At 41.6% G+C, this 23,638-nt stretch overlaps 2 protein-coding genes across 5 annotated transcripts; one reads left to right on the top strand and one right to left on the bottom strand.

The window, feature by feature from the left end:
- The first annotated feature begins 425 nt into the window (after window positions 1-425).
- kcnc1b (potassium voltage-gated channel, Shaw-related subfamily, member 1b) lies at window positions 426-12,788 on the top strand. 4 transcript variants are annotated; one of them, XM_085412402.1, is made up of 5 exons: window positions 428-903; window positions 998-2,307; window positions 5,482-6,397; window positions 7,041-7,217; window positions 8,334-10,617. In XM_085412402.1, exons 2-5 carry the CDS (start codon window positions 1,744-1,746, stop codon window positions 8,471-8,473), a joined length of 1,797 nt encoding a protein of 598 aa, XP_085268528.1. In that variant the 5' UTR covers window positions 428-903; window positions 998-1,743; the 3' UTR covers window positions 8,474-10,617. The 4 variants fall into 4 exon arrangements, with proteins under 4 accessions (XP_085268529.1, XP_085268528.1, XP_085268526.1 ...); XM_085412400.1 differs by having other exon boundaries at window positions 995-2,307; XM_085412403.1 differs by lacking the exon at window positions 8,334-10,617 and adding an exon at window positions 11,137-12,788 and having other exon boundaries at window positions 426-2,307.
- Window positions 12,786-23,527, bottom strand: sergef (secretion regulating guanine nucleotide exchange factor). Its single transcript, XM_085412417.1, has 11 exons — window positions 23,395-23,527; window positions 22,980-23,118; window positions 22,506-22,658; window positions 20,118-20,212; window positions 19,886-19,946; window positions 19,324-19,437; window positions 19,169-19,231; window positions 18,779-18,937; window positions 18,524-18,690; window positions 16,314-16,350; window positions 12,786-13,919 (listed from the first exon to the last, which is right to left on the bottom strand). The coding sequence occupies exons 1-11, from the start codon at window positions 23,434-23,436 to the stop codon at window positions 13,732-13,734; spliced, it is 1,218 nt and encodes a 405-aa protein (XP_085268543.1). The 5' UTR covers window positions 23,437-23,527; the 3' UTR covers window positions 12,786-13,731.
- Window positions 23,528-23,638: the final 111 nt, after the last annotated feature.

Genomic DNA, 23,638 nt, shown 5'->3' with positions numbered 1-23,638 from the left:
CCTCCTTTATAATCAAGAGTGAAAACCGAGACGGGAGGACTGCCCACCAAGTGAACTGGACAGGAGGTGGCCGAGTGAATAACAAGTTGCCCATCTACCCGAGTGAGCAAGTAAAAAACCAATGATTTCATAAAATGTGAACACACTAGGGAGTATTCCAGATTTAAGAAAGAACGAACGAACGAACGAAAGGACAATTTTTTAAAGCAACTTAAATCAACTAAATCACATATTCAAAACAGCTTTAAAAACACTATAAAGCTATAAAACTGGCATTTTTAGAAATATCTCATTGTTTGTTTTTGTTTTGTTACTTACTTTTTTAGTTAGATTATGGAGCAATTCTGCCAACTTTAATTATTATGTTTTTTAATGTTTGAAATGATTCGGACCATAAAATTTCCTTGCTTTGAGCAGTCGCGCCCTCTGCTGGCGAATTAAACACGATCCTCATCGACTAATTATTTAGGCGCGCTGTGCAGCACGCAGACTTGCGCAAATCTTGAATCTTCTCCGGTCTTTGTGTTCATATCTGAGCTCTCAGCTCTTGTCTGAACTTGTCTGCAAACCACGAAGCTTTACCGTCTTCTAATAGTGTTTTTATGCTACGAGCAGATGTGCGCGTTCATGGCTTCAGGGTCACACCTTCTCCAGCCAGCTGTGCGTGAAGATGATGAAGACCTTCCCTGGCAGCATCCGGACTGTTAGAGGCGCTAACCCTGCATTTACCCTCTGGGCGACGACGTTCAGCGAGCAGGAGGAGGAGGAGGACAAGTAAAACTGAGCAAGGATGATTATTTGAGCATCCTTACAGTAATTGGGGGATTTGACAGCGTGTTTTTAATAAACGCAGGGCTCTCCACTGGGCATGCTCCATCTGTGCTGAGAGAAGAGCTGTGCTCGGTGAGAATAACTGGCCGTTTGGGCGTTTTTTCTTTTTTTCTTCTTCTTGGGGGAGGTTTGTCGCCCTCTCATCTTTGATTTTCTTTATCAGCAGTGCAGGGAACGGGGTGGTCCTCCCATCAAAAAGAGCGATGGATGTGTTCTTCTCAGCGATGCATGAACGGCAGTGAAGTCTGTGAGCGAGGAAGCATCTCAGCGCTGAGACAAAGACCTGCTGCTTAGTGGCGGCGTGTCGTTAAATTCAGGAAGGGAGCGGGAGTGTGAAGGAGGTGAGTCTGTAGGCAGCAACAGAAGGACTGAGCAGCTCCACCAGGAGCTTTCCACCCAGCACCACTACCATCATCATCACCGCAGTCACCTTGCTGTGAAAGTCATAAACCTTCCTCAGGGCTGATCTATCAACTGTCGCATACTAGTGAGTTTAAAGAGCTGGATTTATTCTGTCGGCGTTTTCCCTCTCTTTATATATCTCTTTCGACATCTTGGATTTATCGATGATGTGACGTCCATTCTTAATGTGATGCCATTGGCTACATTGGGTTTTGGATTCGGTTTCTCTACCTTCCAGCGAGCTTGGCAGCCCTGAGCGTTTTTGATCCTCCAGCTGAATGAATGAATGAATGGATGCTTGCAGAAAATTCAGGGTTTAGAGGGGGATGCGTGTCAGACTGCCCCGATTTCTTTCACAGCTGCTGAGAAAAGGACTGGTTGCTTTGTGAGCTGCTTTCCTTATGTAATTGTTTCCGTCACCCTGATCACTCCTGTGCATGGTCTGCACTGTGCGCCTAGACTTACCTTTGCGATGAAGGGAACTTATTGGAGAAATGCCTAGGGGACGCGATGGGCCTGAGCGACGACAAGGATCGCATTGTGATAAACGTGGGAGGGATCAGACATCAGACATACCGCAGCACCCTGCGCACTCTACCTGGCACTCGCTTGTCCTGGCTGGCCGAGCCTGATGCGCCCAACCACTTTGACTATGATGCCAAGATCGAGGAATTTTTCTTCGACCGCCACCCTGGCGTTTTTGCACATATCCTTAATTACTACAGGACAGGTAAACTGCACTGCCCTGCCGATGTCTGCGGGCCGCTCTATGAGGAGGAACTGGCCTTCTGGGGGATTGATGAAACAGACGTGGAGCCATGCTGCTGGATGACCTATCGCCAGCACCGGGAGGCAGAAGAGGCCCTTGATAGTTTCAGCGGGGGGGGCCTGTTAGACCTGGGGAATGATGATCAGGAGCCAGACCAGGAGCATGCTGAGGATGATGTGGATGAAATGACGAGAAGGCTGGCTCAGGGAGACTCTCCTGATACCAGGAATGGGAGCCTGTGGAGTCGGTGGCAGAAACGGGTTTGGGCTCTGTTTGAGGACCCTTACTCCTCTAAATATGCAAGGGTGAGTCACTTTTAAAAATGTCCTTGTGTCATTGTTTTTCTTAAATTAAATTAAAGTATATATTATGTATGTTATGCAAAAATGCTAAAAATGTTCTGGTGTTGTTGTCATGATGCATTAAAAGTAATACACTTGTTAATTGGTCCTCTTCTGCTCCTTGATGGTGAAACAAAGGCGTTTGGTGGTGGGCTTTTGTAGAAAGGGCTTTTGATGACCTTGAAATTGCTCTTCTGAGGGTCCCCACAGCAGGTCGATGAGAGTGCATGTGGGAGAAAGAGGAGGAGAGGGGGGAAATGAACCAACTTCATGTAGAAGAACCATTTGCATGAAAATCATCACTTCTGTCCTCCTCTTATCTTGCTGGAGAAGATGAAGAAACTCATTTTGAATCTCACAGGTCTTTAGATAGATATTTCCACAACACGGGGATCCCAGGGCAGGCTGGCTTTTTTGGTTAAATAGGTCAGCTGCACATTAGGAAACCAGATCTTTGGCATCACCACATTTTCTTTCTGTGGCAGACCTCCAGACAAAATTAGGTTGCTGTTAGGGGTGACATTTTTAGTGTTTGTCATGGGCACTTTTCCATCAGGGTGTAATACTTGCCATTGGTGACAAGGACAACTTTACACTTTTTTTTTTAATATATTTGTAATTTTTTTTGGACCATGAGCCCCTAAAACAACTGCTGTGCTGCATGCTGCTTTAACAGCTGCTGTTGTAGCTGTAGTAATTAGTTATCAGGCACCAATCCAGACAGAGTAAACTGCATTGACTTGTTCTCACTCTTCCAGAAAGCATTATGGAATCAGTGCCACCCCCCACCCGTCACATACACACTTCCAAATTTGATTTTCTTCACACAGGAAAGATTCCCCCAGCAGAAGCTCAGCTGTGTCCTACATTTAACAACAAGCATGACAAAAGCAGAGCAGGGATCGACTCCACAAAGACAGGCAGAAAGATTAATTAGAAGTGAGCCTCAGAGTTAATTACTGACTCTATTCACAGTAGATACATCAGTGGAAAAACCCTTGCCACTGCACAGCACAGTAGACCCATGGTTTTCTGGCAACAGTGAGAATTAGCCAATAAGGAGCAAACAATCGTCACTTGTTGCCCTTCCTCCAGGCCACACTGTTCCTAACTGTCACACAGACACATAATTTAGGAGGCAGTCTGATGAGACACAGCGTTTGTTTAACAGTTCGAAGGGTGGGATGTTCAGAGGGTTGAGCGAGCCTGCTTGTTAGGAGGAATCAGGGGCAAAGCAGCTCAAATTATGAGGCTTTATCGCACTGGAGTTTGTATGGTAGTGGCAGCAGTGGTGACTTGCCTCAAATAAGGATTGTTTTCATAATTGTTTTTAATTTTCTGTGTCAAAGTAGAGAAAAAAAATATGGTTAGTGCAACTCCCAAAAATTCAAATCACAATGACATTTAGATTACAGTCGCCTAAAACACAGCAAGCCAGCAGGTGTCGATTATGACTCCAACGTGTGCAGTTGGTTGAAGTCATTGTTTTGCAGCGTGGTGGTACTGTGCTCTATTACTGTCTAAGGAGTACTTGTTTCTTTTTTCGTGCAGCACATAGTGGAGAGGGGGTGGACAAAAACAACAACATTATGCAATTTGATAAAAACACCACCACTTATTAACGCCTTGAAACTTGGCAAAAAACTCCTCTTACATCATATCTGCAAAAGCTGAACGTTATTATCTCGACCACTGCGTGTTTATTAAAGTCGCCTCACTATTCGATTGCCTGCGAATGCTAAGTGCTCCACGTTCCTTTTGAATGCGTAAATGCTAAACATTTTACGCCAAATTTGTGTTACATAACAGCGTGTAGATCCACATTGTGAACTGGGATGTTGTCTCTCTGAACAAAGAGGACAGCTCTGCTGACAGGAGTTGGTGCTTCTGCAGTCAACACAGCTTCCCTCTGGACCATCATGCTAAGATGGAAGGAAGGCAGGCATTCATAAGGAGCAGTGATTTCCTCAGCACGGGGCAATGAATTGCCACTGATGAGACATGATGATGAAGGCCTGTTTTCCATCTTCTTCTTCTTATTATATTGTGCTGCATCGCCTGTCTTAGTGGCCCACTTTGAATGAGACCGACTGACAAGTACAGATCATTCCCCTCTCTCAGAGGACTTCATGCCCAGACCGGCCCTTTTCCAACTTAGTCATTCATTATTCCTCCCTGCTACTTAACAAGACTGTGCATTAGTTTGAAAGGTACAGCAGGGCCTCATTTAAGGAAGGTTTTATGCATGAGTCGATTGCTATTGATCCAACATTTGCAATTCATAGGATCATTAAGCAGATATTTGCTCTTCCTGTGCACTTCTCTGTCCATCTTTTTTCCTCTGATTGAACTTAGATTACTGTTTACTGTTGTTGTTTTTCCCCCCTACAGTAAAGAGCATGAACAATAACACATGCTGTAAACCAGTAGTGCATGAGGACAGGGCTGGGATCAATACCCAGGGGACAGCACTGTATCTGTTACACCCATGTAGTATGGAAGAATAACAGAACCTAAATGTAAAGAAATTTGATCAGCTAATCAATACTAGGGGGTGAAGTACTTTTTTTTTCCCATTAAGGGAAATTATGGCTTCACATAAAAGTCTGTCCTCAGCTCAGTGAGCCTCTCAGCTCACCGTCATTCCCAAGAGCTTTATGATGTGGACAGTATGACCTTGTGTAAGGGAAGACCTGCTGTGGTGATGGAGCTAAAGGGAAGAACCCCAGCTAAATTTAGTCCAGTGGGTTGACACTAGTGTCCTGTCTGCTGCTACTGCTGCTACAGGCGCTTAATAATTATATATGTACCATACCCTTGAAAATGCCACAACCTTGATATACAGCAGATGGATGAGAAGGAAGAACAGCAAGCTTGCATTAATTGTCCCTGTTGCAGCGGCGCTTCAGATTCAAGACACACATCAGAGAGGAGTGCAGCTGGGGTGTTATTGCCACTGTCAAACTAGATGCCACTGTCTGCGATAGAAGATTAAATTGCATTGTGTCTTACTAAGAATGGCTGCTAGGCCGTCAAGCTTGATTACACTGCATGTATTAGTGTGCTCATTCTCCTTTCTGTCCTTCTCCTCTTCCTTCTTTCCTTTCTTTTTCTGCCCCCTAAATATTTCCTGCTCAGTGGGTGGCTCTGGCTTCGCTGTTCTTTATTCTGGTGTCCATCACCACCTTCTGTTTGGAGACCCACGAAGCCTTCAATCCCATCATCAACCGCACAGAATGGGACGTGGTGGACAATGAGACAGTGATGAACACCTACCAGGAGACTGAGACCGCCATCTATCTCACCTACATCGAAGGTGTCTGTGTGGTGTGGTTCACGTTTGAATTTCTAATGCGAATAACTTTCTGCCCAAACAAATTTGACTTCATTCGAAATGCGCTGAACATCATCGACTTTGTGGCCATCCTTCCCTTCTACCTGGAGGTGGGCCTAAGCGGCCTCTCCTCCAAAGCAGCTAAGGATGTGCTGGGTTTCCTGAGAGTGGTCCGCTTTGTGCGGATCCTGCGTATCTTCAAGCTGACCCGTCACTTTGTTGGGCTGAGGGTGCTGGGCCACACGCTGAGAGCCAGCACCAATGAGTTCCTGCTCCTCATCATCTTCCTCGCTCTCGGTGTCCTCATCTTCGCCACTATGATCTACTACGCTGAACGGATTGGAGCTAATCCCAACGACCCAAGAGCCAGCGAGCACACGCACTTCAAGAACATCCCGATTGGATTCTGGTGGGCTGTAGTGACCATGACGACCCTCGGCTATGGAGACATGTACCCTCAGACGACCTCCGGTATGCTGGTTGGAGCTCTGTGCGCCTTGGCAGGTGTGCTGACCATCGCCATGCCCGTCCCCGTGATTGTCAACAACTTTGGAATGTATTACTCGCTGGCGATGGCAAAACAGAAACTACCAAAGAAAAAAAACAGGCATATCCCTCGGGCACCCCAACCAGGCTCTCCTAACTTCTGCAAAACAAGCATCAGCTCCCAGCATCAGAGCCCCATTGCCAATGACGATGTTTTCGAGATAAAGTTTCAAGGTAAGAAACAAGCGTGACATACTTTCTGATAAATGAGTTGTCTCATTTCTATTCATCCTATTTCTATTGTGCTGTTTCACTGTTCGTCTGTTCCCACACTTCAATCAGCTTATGATTCAGGCACGAGATTAAACAAAACGAGTTCTCCGCTCATAACAAATCAATAAAATATGTAATGAAAAGCATATTTGACTGGATAGGCGAATAGAGAGATTCAGCAGACTGTGAGTAATCTTGCTATTGATTTTGCACTCCTTAATGCAGTGATTCACTCCTCCTCTCTCTTAAAACTAACCGGATGCATGTATTTGTAAGATTAAGAAAAGTGTAAGTAGTTTGATGTCCCCCACCCCACCCTTGGTGTCGTTACAGCGAAGATATGTTGACCTTTGATTCAGTTTGCGCTCATAAATCTCCAAGCTTCAATAACAAAGCTTCAAACAGAGCTTCCGCAAAGGAGTGGAAGGTAAACAGCAGTTATGCAGACAGCATTATTGAACGAGTTTATCCCAGTGTGAATTAAGGTAGCAGAACATAAAAACAAACTACATATTCAAATATGTAGTGCTTGAATTAAATAAACAGCCTGTACAGAAAAATCTGATTGTTTGTTTGTTCGTTTTAATTTTTGGTTTCTTTTAAGATTCTAAACTGAACGGTGAGGCAGCTAACGCAGCTCTGGCCAATGAAGATTGCCCTCATATAGACCAGGCCATATCTCCGGAGGAAATCTTCAGCCCCAGCGAGAGAGAGCGACCCTGCTTCCTGGTCACCACTACTACTGAACGCCCCAACCACACAGGGGGCAGAGTGAGGAGGGGTACGTACAGTAACAGCCAATCACAGGCCCCCCTGAGACACTGACACCCTGTAGACCATATAGGCAGGACAAGCCCCCTTTTTTGCCTCTTTGCTGAGAGTTACACCTCAGTTTTTACACAGGCTCTCTCTCTCACACACACACATACACACACACACTCACAGAGACACAGGCACAGTTACACACACACATGCACACAACAACAAACCTCTTTATTACAGCTATCATACACGTTCACAGCAGCTGCTTCTCCTCAGTCATCCTGCTGGGATTTGTATATATTCCGATTCACTAAAACATGTTAAGATCAAGCACAATCACCACAAATGTCCAGAGTAATTGTCCACATCTACATACTATATTTTTTGATACGTGCATAATGTAATACCCCTATTTATTTACAAGTAAGAAAACTATTTTCGAGATTTATATGATCTAGAATGTGTTGTCTTATCTGCCTAAGAAAGTATTTACGTGTTACGCGTGTACCATGTATGTATATGTGTTTTAATGATAAATACCATGCGGAATCCTGACTTTTGAGAACATTGCTCTTGATCATAACGGTGCATGAAGTGTCTTGCTGATGGGTGCTATCAGTATGGTGAAGGAGCATAACACAGATGGATGACAGCTAATATCAGATGTTATTATTAAGAAGACAAGACAAAATTGAAATTTACAGATTTCTATACTTTAATAATGGGGATCGCCCCTTTGTTTTTGTTTTGCTTTTAAATTTTCTATTAATGATAAATCAAAACATTCCTCTAAGAACGTCCTGTAAGTCTCCAGCTGTGTGCAGAAAACGGCATACAGTGTGATATTCTACCTGTAGCTGACGAAACATTCCCTGCCTGAGGTGCCTAGCTTTCTTGACTTTTTAAGTGTTATACTCCAAACCATTCCAGTACCACCCGGTGCATGCTGTTGTACTCCTAATGCACTCAATGCATGGAGAATAATAATGTGTCTCACGTCTGTGTTGACCTGTTTCTTTGGAGTCAAAAACAAGAAAGCAACAGGTGTAGTATAACCAGTGAGGAACACCAAAACACTTTGTCGTGGATTCAGTGCTGCAGTGTACTCAGAACGTTCTCTGTTTTTCAACTGAAGGTTATGAAAAGCCTTGGAGCCTTAACAGCATGTCTGGCATGAGCGGGGATGCCTCTGGAGTGTCCTCAGTGTCCGCCCTGCCCTGCAGCCCACCCTGTCTAATGCAGCACTCACATTCTCCCATCCCATCCATTATGTAGCATGGTTGAGTAGCAGATACAATGCCATTGGAAGGCCAGTCCACACTTCTTATATTTCCTGTCAGATTTTGCTTTCACACTTGCCTTCACACCTGCTTTTGTTTCTTTTTCTTTTAAAATTATTATTATTTTATGTTTATTTTTCTGGAAAATTGTATCTTAACTGTGCTTATACTTAAGCTTCCCAAGTGTTCTCCTTGGGTGTGTCATCATATCATAGACTAGAAAACATTGGCACATGCCACTCTGCATGGGTCACCTCAGTTGCAGACAAAGCACCGTTCTACTTCTTATCACAGGCTAACCACACTCTTTTCCTTGTGTTTACATCATTGCCTGTTGCTCTGTTGCTTTTGATCTCTCATTCTCTTCTGCCAATAACTTATCTCATTTGCTTTTTTGGTTTTGGTTTTTTGTTTTTCAACAACTTTTTTTGTGAAATAAATTTTCATAAGATGTAACCCCTGCCAATAATATGCTGGACATTAATTATACAAGGCTTTTAAAACATATCCAAAAGCTGTTAAGGGAACTTCTCTTAAGTGCTTTGTACGTTGCAAAGTAGAGACGTCATTCTGAAAGTGCAGTCCAGATAATGTTACCCGAGTGGCCATTAGAAAAGAAAAAATGAACATACAGTTCATGATGTCCGATGCAATATGGAGATGATGACAATTCCTATGATGCCAGTGATGAATACATCTAATGTCAACAGAACTAAAACTGTTCATTTGCATGAACTGCATGAGAAATTATGTTCAACAAGAAGCTAACTGTATTGCAATTACCTGTAAGGAGAAAAAAAAAAGGTTTTCTTTCAAAAGCTTCATAAGCTTTGTCATTTTTATGCATTTTGAAACAGCTTTACAAGAGACTCAGTCATAGCAGAGGTTTTTATGTAGCCACCATTCTTTGCCTTTCCCCAAATTCATATATTTATTTTCTTGTATTTATTTGACTGGGGCCTCCAACAGAAAAAAAAAAATAGCGTGATTTAACTTGAACAATCTGTCATAAAGCCAACTAATGCTGTTATGAGCATAAATAGTTTTTATACAAATATATTTACTGGTAGTCACAAGTTTTTAAAGGGTATCAGTAGACTGCCACCACGTCTATACCGCTGTGCTGCTAAATTAAGGCAGGACTCATGAATTACGAAACAACGGTGCCTTCATACTTGGAGAGGCAAAGTAAAAACGAGTAATAAATTGACATGATATTAACATAAGTGCTCCCAGTGTAGCATCATTACACTTTATTCCATGCTCATAACAGTGTAACAAAAGCTTTATTTATAACCTTGTAGGTGAACCTTGTACCTTTTGCAAAACCCTCGTTCCCTTAATCACAGTTTTAAAAAAAATAGCCCTCTTGGATATTGTTGTTACACCACTGAACACATACTAGGACTGAACCTTTAGTAGGGATACATAGCACCAAGCAAAAAAAAAAGAAAAAAAAGAAGCACTAAAAAAGAAAACCTTAAAAAATCACTTATTAGTCCCCACGTCTTTTGTATAATAAAGCACAAAATATAAGTAAAGGGGACAAGGCAACTCCACAGAGCAAAAATATATTGAGTTAGGATCAGTTGGAGATGTCACGATGACTCGTGCAGTATGTATGTCTATTGATTTAAAACATCAATACTGTTACGGTTACATGTATTGATACTGTCCCAATAATTATGCACAAATTTTTCAGGGCACTTTAACAAATTTCTTCTTCTTTTCTTTTCCTCTTTATTTTTTGTTTTGTTGACCAATCAGAAATGTTCATTTCTAGAAGAAGATAGGCAAATTATAGCAACTAGTTTCTGTTTTTATTCTGAATGAGCAGAGTTTTACATTTTTTGAGTCATGTCTCTTGTGGTATTTAAGTGATGTTATATATTTAAAAAACAAAAAAACAACAACAACAACTTGTTAAGATTTGATGTGAAGAGATGCAGGTGAATTATATGCTCATGCAATTCAAGTGGAGGGGTGGGAAGGAAAAAAAAAGTACAGTGAGACATAGCATGGGCTGTGGGTTTACTTGGGGAAAGGTAAATGCATGTATTTTACATTTATGCAAAAGAAAAGTATTCAAATAAAAATATGTAAATATAAGTCCTTGCATGAAATAAATTTTATACACAATGAGTGTTTAGACTCCGTTTTTATTCAACAGCACATGCATCTACATACATCTTTCCTTTCCTACTAGCGTCCGGCTAGTGTTACCAACTGCTGTTTGACCCTGTCCAGGTCAAAGAGAGCTTTAAAAAAAAAGAGAAGAAAAAAAAGAGGTGACTGTGAGAGCATGACGCAAAGTATAAAAAAACGCATGACAATGACTGAACTACTGTACATAAACCTGTCAAACGCAGCATGATTGGGCATGTTTATTAACCGACTCAGAGTCTAACCTCTGCACACAGACAGTACATTGGTGTCTGACGCCTTCCGCTAAGCATGGGGAACAAAAACCCAAAACATGGTAAACCCATGTTTACCATGAAGAACTAACGGAGCACATTTTCTTTACTCTCCAAGCCAGTGTCATTTCACCTCTCCCTGCACCTGCAGAGGTAGCCATCATCGCCATCATTTCCACCATTATACATAATTTGTGTAATAATTTATTTTTGTTATTGTTGTTTTTTTATATGTTTATAGAAACCCAACGACAGCACCGGAGCAGACAACCAACAGAGTCAGTTTGTGTTATGAACCATGGTGTACCAACCACTATGTGTATGACCCATAACGGCCCATCACCCACCTGATAGTGCTGTAGCATTGTTGTGTGTATTAGTATTTTTAAATGGGTGTGACAGTGACAACCTGTACATCACAAAACTCAGCATAGATGTAGCACAGAGGACGTTTTGTTGTCAAGCCTTATGTAGCTCAGTATCTGTGACTGGTTAATGTGCTGTAATTTGTGTGCCTATTTTTGGTGTGTGCCAGTGCTGTAAATATGCTTTTTGTGTGCTGAAGTTGTGTGTACCAATGTTTTTTGAGTGATCATCAAATATTTGTGTGCTTCTTCTGTCCAAAAGTGAACAAAAAGAAATGTTGCTCCGATTTTAAACCGCAAACCCCCTTCAGCAAAAACCTGTCACGCGTCACGTCAGCCAGACTAAACCGTTGAAAACAAGTCATTAACTTTGCACTGTCATCGTCACACCTTTGTAGACTTTTGCACTGTTTTGCACCAGTGAATCTTTAACATTCCTTCGATATGTTTTCATGCATCAAAGATAATGTCCACAACAATATAGTAATAATAATGTCATGCTTTAAAAAAAAACTTTAAAAAAACTAAAAAACACACCACTCTTACCTTGTATTAAAGAGGCATTAAAATGGCAAGTTGTGCTGTTACAATAATAATAGTTTGTGATGCAAATCTTGGTTTTGCAGGGTAGGTAGGAACGAAATGACAGATTTTTATTTACTGAATGATGGTATGCAGTTGTACTTTGATTATCAAAGACGGCTCCTATATAACATGCATTCTCGTATCAAAGCACAGGCATTTAAATAATTGTTTAATTGACAATCACGTATAATTGGATTATACCTCTTCATCATTTTTTTTGGACACATCCAAATTGCTACATTGGTATGTAATACTAACTAATACCAAACCATTATCCTCATCATACTGGACAAGTGCCTCTGTTATGTAAATTCTTCTTACCATTCAGGATTACAGCTTAACCAACACGACGATGAAACAATATGCATTTTCTTTTAAATTAACCATCAGTCACCAGCACATTGAAAACAAGCATCAGCTCAGTACTTGAAAGCACGTGTACGCAGCATCGACCCCAGTGCTGATCAGCTTCTAAAGGCAAGCAACGAGCATAACCTAGTTAAAGATACAGAGTCCTGATCCACTGTTTGTGTAGACAAAGTTAGTGAGAAGGGACCAACTTTTTACCAAACAACTGCAAACACACTGCCAACCACTTGCTGAGATCTGAGTGCAGTCTGGTACAGCAGATCTGAATATGTCAATAGAGCTGGGGGGACTGTGTGCTGGTCAAGTTATAATACATGTAAGACAGAAAGCAAGAAAGAAAGCTATTATCATGAAACAGAATCAATTACACAACTTAGAGGCAACTAATTTGTGGCATTTGGTGCGATTTCAGAGTGTGTGTTTTGAACACCGTGCATTTTGTGGTTAGTTATCTCAATAAGGTGTTCAGTGGTCGTTCTGATTGGTTTGTTGTTTAGGGATTTTTGTGTCTTTTTTGACCAATACAGTTCAGACTTGTACAATAGTGATAAATAAAAAAGAACCACAGAAATTATCACTTTTCAGCGAGTGTCCATTTATTTTCCCATCCCGAACATAATCCTGGTAAAAGCACTTTAACATTTTTTAATGTTTCCACATTTAACTTATATGAACATTTAAAGTAAAAATTTTCATATAAAAGAAAGTCACGGAAAAGTCGGCATCAGCTTTTCTGAGTACCTTCGCTGCCTTTCTCAAAGGCACTGCCTTAACAACTGCAGTTGGTATCCAGGTGCTGCACTGCGGAGGTCTACTCCTTATAAATATGTAGGTTGGGTCATGTCCAGTGGATGAGTTTCTTCCAAGATTAATGAAGTATGAAAGTGGTGCAAATCAGACAAACAGAAAATCAAAGAATATGACACAGATGGGCAAAGGCATAAATAATTGATAGACCAGTAGAAAAATGGAAAATAAAATGCTGTTGTGTGTATGTGCGAGTGGTACATCACATGACAGAGAATTTTTCACCATGGATTGCTGAGATTGACTGCCTCCTGACATTCAAGATCACAGCAATAAAACCCCTGACATGAGAAGATGGAGCTGTAACACTAGTCTAGCCCATCCCTCATATGACCTGTAACAGCTTCATTGAGGAAGGCAAACACGTCAGGTGGAGTTGCAGCTACAGGCGTGGCCATACCCTGCAAAGCCATTGACCCCATCGTGTCCATCATAGACAATAGACAAATTATGGCCACATGAAACATAAATCACAGAACCATACAAGGATATTTATGACAAACTGCAGATTAAAGTGTGACCGCTTCAAGTAGCTCAGGTAGCCTTTTAACATGTGAAAGTTAGTGTTGAGTCAAGGGCACTTAAAATGATCGCACGTGGGTTTCACAGGGCACCGATAAACCACTAAAACACAAATGTGTTAACTCCCCAAAGCATTCGCTTTTTATAGCCTCTGATTGTCATGCAGAATAAATGTCCCTGCTCCAGCGTTACTCGAGTGGTGCAGAATTTTTTTCTGTGCCGGTCGTTGCAGCGCAAACTGCCATGGAGTGTCCGGCTCCGCAGCCAATGAGAACAGGTCTTAGACCAGGAACGAGCTGTGGATGAAAGACGTTGGCCTGCGAGCCGTCTCCGCACATTCCATGTTCATTCCAGCCCCACGAGAAGAGACTTCCCCCTGAAAGGGAGAAGGATCATGGGTCAGTGTAACTGACAGGAGAAAGAATGAGGGAGCTGTAGTACAGTGTGTACAATGTAGGCTAAAATCAGCATCCTGGATTACAAAAAAACAGGGTGCAAAAGAAAACACACACAGCTCCTGTTCCCCACCCTGACACTTGGTCAATAACAAAGCCTCGCTGCTCTTCACAGCTGGAGAGCCTATCGGTGGGTGTGGTCAGGTCTGCATCACCGAGGAGACACGTGCCATGGCAACACAGTTACCTAACAGGCTCCATTGCCATGACAACAGAAGCGAGCTTGCTTTCTCAAGGGTAACACATCTTCAAGCTCTCCCCGTACTGCAGTCGTGTGCCTTTCGTGTCATCTTTTCATTTGTTTCATCGCGAGGTTGTCTTTGTCTTTGTCTGCGTTTTCAGCTCGTCCCCGAAAAGCCGCAGCGCTTGCCAGAAAGACGCATATGTTTTCACCAGTTCACAGACCTCGATGCCATGCCAAGCAGCTCATGCCAATGTGACAGTTTGCCAGAAACCGCTTATGCGTTACAAACATGCATGTAGTGCCCGTCTTAAAGACAGTGCATGTATTTACGACTGGACTGACACCTTTTCTTTGATTTAGTGTTCAGAAAGTATTATTGGACTAAATGTGTTGAAACATTTGGTTCATTGGGAAGAAAAAAATCTTTATTTTGGTGCTGTGCTTAATTCATGGGCTCACTGACTGGAGTATAGCACATCAGTGTTTCCATGGCAACAAAGTGTCTGCATAATATTCTGCACGACAAAAGGATAATAAAAAAAAATAAGGAATCTCAAACCAAAAGGCCATTTGTGCATGCAAACAAATGCTGTTATTTGTTTTTGAAATTTGTCAATTTAAAATTTCACACCCAAATAACAACGCCACAGTGACACAGTCTGCGGAGGTTGCCTTTTTTTTTAGTGTGACTTGCATCATTCTACAGATACAGCTCTAATTTAAGGTGTTCGTGCTTCTACAATCCCATTAAGTGGAAAAATGTTCACATGAACCAAAAATCTTTCCTCAGATTGGATGAGCTGTGGCCACAGAGTCTTTGACCCATCTCCCTACCTCTGACCACCGCTGATGATTTTCACACACCAGGAGAACTTGCTCAGGTTCTAATGAGCAAAGGATGAGCAGGCAACAGATATCATAAGCAGCATGCAATGCTCTCCGTTCCTTTCCGCCTGACCTACTTCAGCACCCGAAATAGCAGCACTCAGGTCTGCGCTTCCAATCCTGTTTTGCTATTTCATTGCTCCTGCCACCACACGTCAGACAGGAGGAGGAAGAGAGGTGAGCGTGGCAGAAGATTGAGATGCTGGAGGTTCAGATGAGACCTCTATTTGCTAGTTCTGCCTTCACGGCCCATAACTCAACTTTTTCAAAGTGCTTCTTGCGAACTATGGATGATGGACAATTTCCACATATTCAAATTAGAATCGCACATTCATTATCGCTATCAATTAGTGAGATTAACACCAGTGAATGGCATGGATGCTTGCAGAAACACCACCGATGTTCACAGTTTCCTCTCTTATGGAAGCATGCGCCTGTATTTCAGTGATAATCTGTGATATTTATATTCGTGCTCATGTAAAAAAAACTGGGTCAGTGTTCAAAAATTAATGTGATAGATTTTACTTCCAAAAACCCTTTTACATGCCTAGCTGGTTACTATAGAAAAGCAGGAGACTTTTGGCAGGCCTGGCAAGAATAAAAGCACATTTAATCTAATGAGCGATCGCAAACAAGCAGTCAGACATGTCTATCTTTGTTCAGTTCTCTTTGAGGGATGCATGTGAGTGTGCGGAGTCTGTTCAGCGGTTAAGCAGACAAAGGGAGATCGTTCTACAAACATATGACTGGAAAAACTTGCCTGTAAATGGGCATCTGGTTAATTCATCCCCTTTACAGGCCTGTTCGGGTAATTGCTTCTGTCAATGATATCCATCTATCCACACTGTAATTACATCCTCATGCAATAGCCACTGAGCAATGAGCTGACCTCAGAAATGCTCTGCAGCTTTACAAGGATTAATTGTTAACACTGTAATGCATTAGACAGCTCCCTTACTAACTTTTTAGTAGGGGTGAGGGCAGCTTGAAATAGTTTAGCCTCACCGATGTGTCTTCTACATTACTTCACGCAAACACAGCCAGAGTCACCTCAGGCCATTGAGGATGTCTCTCATTTCAGCCATGAGAATTTAAAGAACCCAGTAAGTTCAAACTTTGCTTTTAATTTTTCATAAAAGGCTTTTGTTTCCTATGGAAATGTTGAGTGCACTTGTGCATTATGTGAATAATAAGTTAGGAGAAAAGTGAAGAAACTGCAAGGACATTTTTGAGAGAACACACTCACCTACAGTAGCAAGGTTATGTTCTGATCCACAGCAAATCTGTGGAGAAAATAACTTTTAAATACATGTTGAAAAGCAAATGTGCAATTTTAAGACTCTAATATTCAATGACATATGATACTGACAATTGAATTAATCGCATTCTCCCTTACAAATTAAATAAAATGACAAGATAAAGCCACTTAGATTTAATTTTAAAATTTGATAATTTAATAATGATTTTTTTTCACATCTTTACATACGTTTGGTACTCCAGCATACGATTCCCTTTAGCGCATAATATAAATTGAAACTATAGCAGAGACCCAACTGATTCATAACTCTTAAAAGCCACTGCTGGGCTTGCTGGAGGAGTTAATGCAGCCATTTGAGGATGCTTATACAGTCTTGCCCTTTGCTGACCGAAACCTTTTAGATTTTAATGGCCTTTTCTCCTGCTTCCCCCTTCACAAGTATGACAAGAATTGAGTGGACATGCTTAAATGCTAATTGAATCCTGCATATGAGACACAGTCCACTGCATGGCTGTTAAATGCAATTAAAGTACTGTCTTGAGCCACCCCTCATTTCTTTATATTTTGTTTCCAAAGAGCCAGACTTTCTTGCAATCTGTCTTGCAAGCAGTCTTGAGCAATAGTTCTCCAGGTTTTTTGAAGGTCTTTCAAAGTTCAAATAACTGTCAATTTGCATGGAGGAGGTCAGGATAGAGGTACAACAGTGAGTGTTTGCAGCCATCTGTAAAAAAAAGAAAAGAAAAGTGGAGGTTGTGTCATGGCTTGGGTGTGCACATTAGCCAGTGGCTCTTGTCAAAATTGATGGAAAGTACTGTCAAATTTTGATTTGTCATGCAGAACTATCTGGAACGCATCTAATTAGCAACAGCTTTAGTTTTCACAATGACAACGATCCTGAAAACAATAAAAGCATAGATGGATAGAAAAACATGCAAGAGATGGGCATGTGATTAACTGAGCTCATGTACAGGGACACCATCGGTCATGGATTGGCCTCCCCTCTGCCCAGACCTCAACATTATTGAAGCAGTGTGGGAACAGAACAGAATGACAGTTAGTCTGAAGGTCCTTCAAAGGTCCTGGAGAACTGTTCCTGAAGACTACTTGCAGAAATTACAACAAAGCTTCCCTAAGAGAGTTCAGGCAGTGTTAAAGAATAAAGGCAGCCATAACAAATATCAACTTTAAGCTTCGTTAGAAAGGTGCAAACGCAGTTTTTTCCTTATTCACTGTATTTACATGTATGTTTGCACTTTAACCAATAAATAAGTGTACAGAATTCCCATTTTTGTAGCAAAATATAGAATTTTGCATGTAGCACTTTATTTGACAAAGAAAACAAGTGATTAACTGAAACTGACCCACTGATCATGAACCACTGACGGGTTGAAATTTGTCCATCAGTAATGCTCACATGGCTCCCTCCTGGCACTAACAGCCATGTCACATTCAAAGTCACTTACATGACCTTTCTTTCACATTCAGATGTTCAGTTTGAACCTTAGCACATCGTCCTGACCACGTCTTCATACATCAGTTGGTGTCATGTGATTGGCTGTTGGTAGATGTACCTAAAAAGTGGCCAGTCAGTGTATATGTACAGTGCTTTAACAAAGTAGTGTGGCCTGAGTGATTCATATCCCACTCAGCCAATTCATCTTACTTCACGCTCAACACACAAGGTGACAAAGCTTTGACACCTTGTGTGTTGTTGCAATGATCTGTGCGCAGTGGAAAGATGAAAGGAGCGCTTGTCCTTGTTTGTCCCTGACATTTGCTTCATTGGCAATGACCATATTGTCACTATTTAGACTACAGGTTAGTTGCTACAATCCCATTCACATGTAATTGTCCTTACGGGAGTAGAGAAAACTGCCTTCACTGATAAACACAAGTCGTTTTTTTCCCCCTGCTGAACTATAATGACAGTGCGAGTATGCTTTGTACATAAGAGATAATTATCCAAATCATTAAGAACCTTCTGTTCAGGGGAAACATGCTTCGCCTTATACTAAACAATCAACAGCTACTTTAACTGTAACTGTCTGCTGCCTCCTGCTGGACGTCTACTGGCATTTTCAACAAAGCACTATCCTCAAGACCAACAATCCAAACACAAGTCAAGAAAACATTTAATTGTTACTGATTGCAGCACAGCTATAGGTTCTGCCATCTGGCGAAGTGCTAAACACTCCTACCTGTGTTGCTCCACAAAGGTTTTCAACCTCTGCAGGGAGTCCAACCTCCTGGGTGCCACCTTGTGCCGCAGGGCCAGCTGGCTGCTGCTCTGTGTCCTCACTGGCTGATATTTGACGGCCCAGCTGTCCATAATTTCCCCTTCCCCATGTGAACACTCTCCCGCTCTCTGAAACAGATAATGGGATTGCTTTTTCAGTTTGGGCAACTGTCCTCTAAATCCTGTAAAAACTACTGAACATCACAGACCCGAGTACCTGTCTGAGCAACATTATGAGTCCAGCCGCTCCACACATTTATCACTTTTTCTCCATCCAGCAGAGATTGCTTCAGAAGAGTGGGAGAAGACAGGAAGGGCTCTGTGGTGGTCAGCTGACCATGCTTGTTGCTTCCCCACAGAAACAAATCGCCATCTCCTGCACACATGACAGCGACAGCATTACTCTTCATTCAGCACAAGCAGCAGCAAAAAAGCAGAACAGCAATTGAGATGCTCTGGTGAACTAATTACAGGACATCAGAGAGGGCAGACTTGATGTATGATAAAGAAGTGTGCTTATGTGTGTAAATTGTCCCTATGAATGAGCAGTGCAAAATACATAGCTTATTATTGCAGAACATATTGAAGCAACTCACTACCATCCTACCTGTAAGGCACACACAGTGTGCTGACCCTGCAGTTACCCGGTGTGATATTCTTTGATCCAGACCTGCAACAAGGTCATAAATATCTGTCACATCTACAAATCACCAATAATAGAATAAATTATTAATTATTTATGTTCAGTACAACTTACGTTACCTGGTACCAGACAGGGCACCTTAGAGTTAAAGTGAGATGGGACAGCATGTGGACTGAATGCTCTCTTAGCATAACTGAAAAGACCAGTTCCCCACTGATAAACACAGCCTGAGCCTGAAAGTCAAACAGAATTACAGGATTTATAGCTTCACATGAAAAACAGGAGCAGTCAGAGTGCATACCTCCACCAAGACTGAAAATTCCCTGCATGCACTAAGTCCTATGAGATGAAAGATATCTGGTTGCAGACTGGTTTATGGTATTTTCTTGAGAACATCAAGCCAAAGTTTAAATTTGATAAAAGGCTATTTCAGCTCCACAAACAGCCGAAACGTGGTTTGGCTGTTTGTGTGTGTGTGTGTGTATATATATATATATATATATATATATATATATATATATATATATATATATATATATATATATATATATATATATATATATTATAAATACAGCTAAGAAACATAAAGACAAAGAAACAAAAAGACAGGCAAAAAACCAATCATGTAACCACTTTGGCAGATGTTAAAAAAAACGAGGGCCGTTCACAATGCTACCTTACCAGTAACAGCAAGTGAGTGTCGGAGTCCTGCTGCTACACTAACTAGTGGCTCCTTCAGATTCTGTCAACAAACAGCACAATGACATCTGCCTTAATGAAAGTGATTAAGATGACAGGTAAGTAAAGATCATTTATACTAATGTAGATCACTCAAGATGTATTGAATGGATATTTTAAAAAAATAAATTAAAAACTTTACTTTATAAAAACTGCACCCCCAACGTGTTCTCACCTCAACAACCAGTAGAACTGCTGAGTGTGTCACAGTCTCTCCAACACCCAGTTGCCCAAATGCATTGGAACCACATGCTAATAGTTGCCCACCGTCTGAGAGTGTGCCATAACAAGAAAAGAAATATGCCTTTAACTAAGACACACTGAAAAATTACGCTTTTGGATGAGTGGAAAGTAGTTAAGGTGTCCTCCGTTATTCCCATTCTGTTAAATATGTAGGGTTTTTTTTTTGACAATATAGCAATGAATGTGAGTTAGTTTTTTTTCCACCCTTTTTCTAGAAACACATGTATCATAATGGTCTAAGGATAATATACAGTGGCTTGCAAAAGTATTCGGCCCCCTTGAACTTTCCCACATTTTGTCACATTACAGCCACAAACATGAATCAATTTTATTGGAATTCCACCTGAAAGACCAATACAAAGTGGTGTACATGTGAGAAGTGGAACGGAAATCATACATGATTCCAAACATTTCTTTTTACAAATAAATAACTGAAAAGTGGGATTTGCGTTATTATTCAGCCCCCTTTGGTCTGAGTGCAGTCAGTTACCCATAGACATTGCCTGATGAGTGCTAATGACTAAACAGAGTGCACCTGTGTGTAATCTAATGTCAGTACAAATACAGCTGCTCTGTGACGGCCTCAGAGGTTGTCTAAGAGAATATTGGGAGCAACAACACCATGAAGTCCAAAGAACACACCAGACAGGTCAGGGATAAAGTTATTGAGAAATTTAAAGCAGGCTTAGGCTACAAAAAGATTTCCCAAGCCTTGAACATCCCACGGAGCACTGTTCAAGCGATCATTCAGAAATGGAAGGAGTATGGCACAACTGTAAACCTACCAAGACAAGGTCGTCCACCTAAACTCACAGGCTGAACAAGAAGAGCGCTGATCAGAAATGCAGCCAAGAGGCCCATGGTGACTCTGGACGAGCTGCAGAGATCTACAGCTCAGGTGGGGGAATCTGTCCACAGGACAACTATTAGTCGTGCACTGCACAAAGTTGGCCTTTATGGAAGAGTGGCAAGAAGAAAGCCATTGTTAACAGAAAACCATAAGAAGTCCCGTTTGCAGTTTGCCACAAGCCATGTGGGGGACACAGCGAACATGTGGAAGAAGGTGCTCTGGTCAGATGAGACCAAAATGCAAAACGCTATGTGTGGTGGAAAACTAACACTGCACATCACTCTGAACGCCATCCCCACTGTCAAATATGGTGGTGGCAGCATCATGCTCTGGGGGTGCTTATCTTCAGCAGGGACAGGGAAGCTGGTCATAGTTGATGGGAAGATGGATGAAGCCAAATACAGGGTAATCTTGGAAGAAAACCTCTTGGAGTCTGCAAAAGACTTGAGACTGAGGCGAAGGTTCACCTTCCAGCAGGACAACTACCCTAAACAAAGCCAGGGCAACAATGGCATGGTTTAAAACAAAACATATCCATGTGTTAGAATGGCCCAGTCAAAGTCCAGATCTAAAACCAATCGAGAATCTGTGGCAAGATCTGAAAACTGCTGTCCATCTAATCTGACTGAGCTGGAGCTGTTTTTCAAAGAAGAATGGGCAAAGATTTCAGTCTGTAGATGTGCAAAGCTGGTAGAGACATACCCTAAAAGACTGGCAGCTGTTATTGCAGCAAAAGGTGGTTCTACAAAGTATGGACTGAATAATTACACACACCCCACTTTGCAGTTATTTATTTGTAAAAAAAACTGCAAAGTGGGGTGTGTCCTTTGGACTTCATGGTGTTGTTGCTCCCAATATTCTCTTAGACAACCTCTGAGGCCGTCACAGAGCAGCTGTATTTGTACTGACATTAGATTACACACAGGTGCACTCTATTTAGTCATTAGCACTCATCAGGCAATGTCTATGGGCAACTAACAGCACTCAGACCAAACGGGGCTGAATAATAACGCACACCCCACTTTTCAGTTATTTATTTGTAAAAAATGTTTGGAATCATGTATGATTTTTGTTCCACTTAAGTGTACACCACTTTGTATTGGTCTCACGTGGAATTCCAATAAAATTGATTCATGTTTGTGGCTGTAATGTGACAATATGTGGAGAAGTTCAAGGGGGCCGAATACTTTTGCAAGCCACTCTATCTGCACTTTCAGAAAAATTAGATCTAATATAATGAAATTTCTAATATAACACAGCTATATTATTTTGTTTTATATACAATTCATCTATTGTATTATTCAAATATAATAAAATGTTATATTAGAATAAAAACTAACATTGCCATAAAAGATCTATTATCCCTGCCCCAAAGAAACACCTGTGGTTTGGCTAGCAATATCACCCTTAAACCAAGTACAACTAGAAATGAGGATAAATTCCTGGTAGGAAACGGTGCTGACTGCTCACCAGTGAGAAGAAGGGTAAAATCCCAACCACAGGCGATGTCTGTGACTCTCTGATTCAGGATGGGGCAGTGCTGAAGAGTTGCGATGTCTCCACTGTGGCCAAGTCCCAGCTGGCCTCTGTTATTCTGTCCACACACAAACACCTGGCCACTCTCTGTCCAGCATGGAAACAATCAAAGATTTTACTTAGATGTGTTATTTTTGGGACAGTTACACCTGTACACTCACTCTAGACATTTACTTAAACAAACGAGACTGAACTGAGTGGAAGTTTGCTTCTACCGTTTGCTGTTAGATCATTCATAATTTTTGCATTAACAGATTATCAACATAAAAACAAACAATTAATTTCACTGGCCAGAAGGAGGCGCCACATGACTTATGAAGGTCTTGCTCACAATACCACAACAGACTACAAACATCATTCGCTGGTGGGCTGAAGTTTGTGTTTAATATAGGACGAAAGGATACGTACCGGTAATAACTACGGAGTGTCCCCCACCGCCGCTGACAGCCCGGACTGGCCTGTTTTGTAGGGCAGCAATGTTAGAGAGCCGGGGCAAAGCCTGGTCCTCTACATGTCCCTGGCTCAGTTGCCCGTAACTGTTGGCTCCCTGACAATAACAGCACAGCTTAATAAAAGTATATGACAGACCGAAAACTACTATCAGTGCTCAGGTGACCGTGAACCAGATGTTAACATCTGTTTTTTGTCGCCTCACCTGTAAAGACAGTAAGTTTGGACGCTAGTTAAGCTAACGTTAGCAAAAGTGCTACGTCTTCTGCGTTTCCAATTGAAGAGTCACTTTGTTCCTTGCATTTAAATAAAGGAATTACACAACCAGATATACGCGACTTTTACAGTGTACTGTTCAATATAACAAACTTACCCAAGAATGTAAACAAAACTCCAACCGTGCGTGTGTTTCCATGGAGTATCTGGGCTAAACACTCAAGTATGCTTTGCGACACTGTCGCGAAGGCGCTTAAAACGGATATATGAGTGGCAAAAGTTACAAACTAAGTTATGACTTTGTAGAAATGTAATATCTAACAATATCTAACATACAGATACATAATATCTGGTAAAATAATGGGTGGATTTTTGTATTCACCTCAACATAAACTCATCAT

The sequence above is a fragment of the Rhamphochromis longiceps genome, linkage group LG7 (assembly GCF_057381845.1).
Source record: "Rhamphochromis longiceps isolate RC_006_pf linkage group LG7, R_longiceps_female_GT1.1, whole genome shotgun sequence".
NCBI lineage: Eukaryota > Metazoa > Chordata > Actinopteri > Cichliformes > Cichlidae > Rhamphochromis > Rhamphochromis longiceps.
This window is presented reverse-complemented; position numbering and strand designations above follow the sequence as displayed.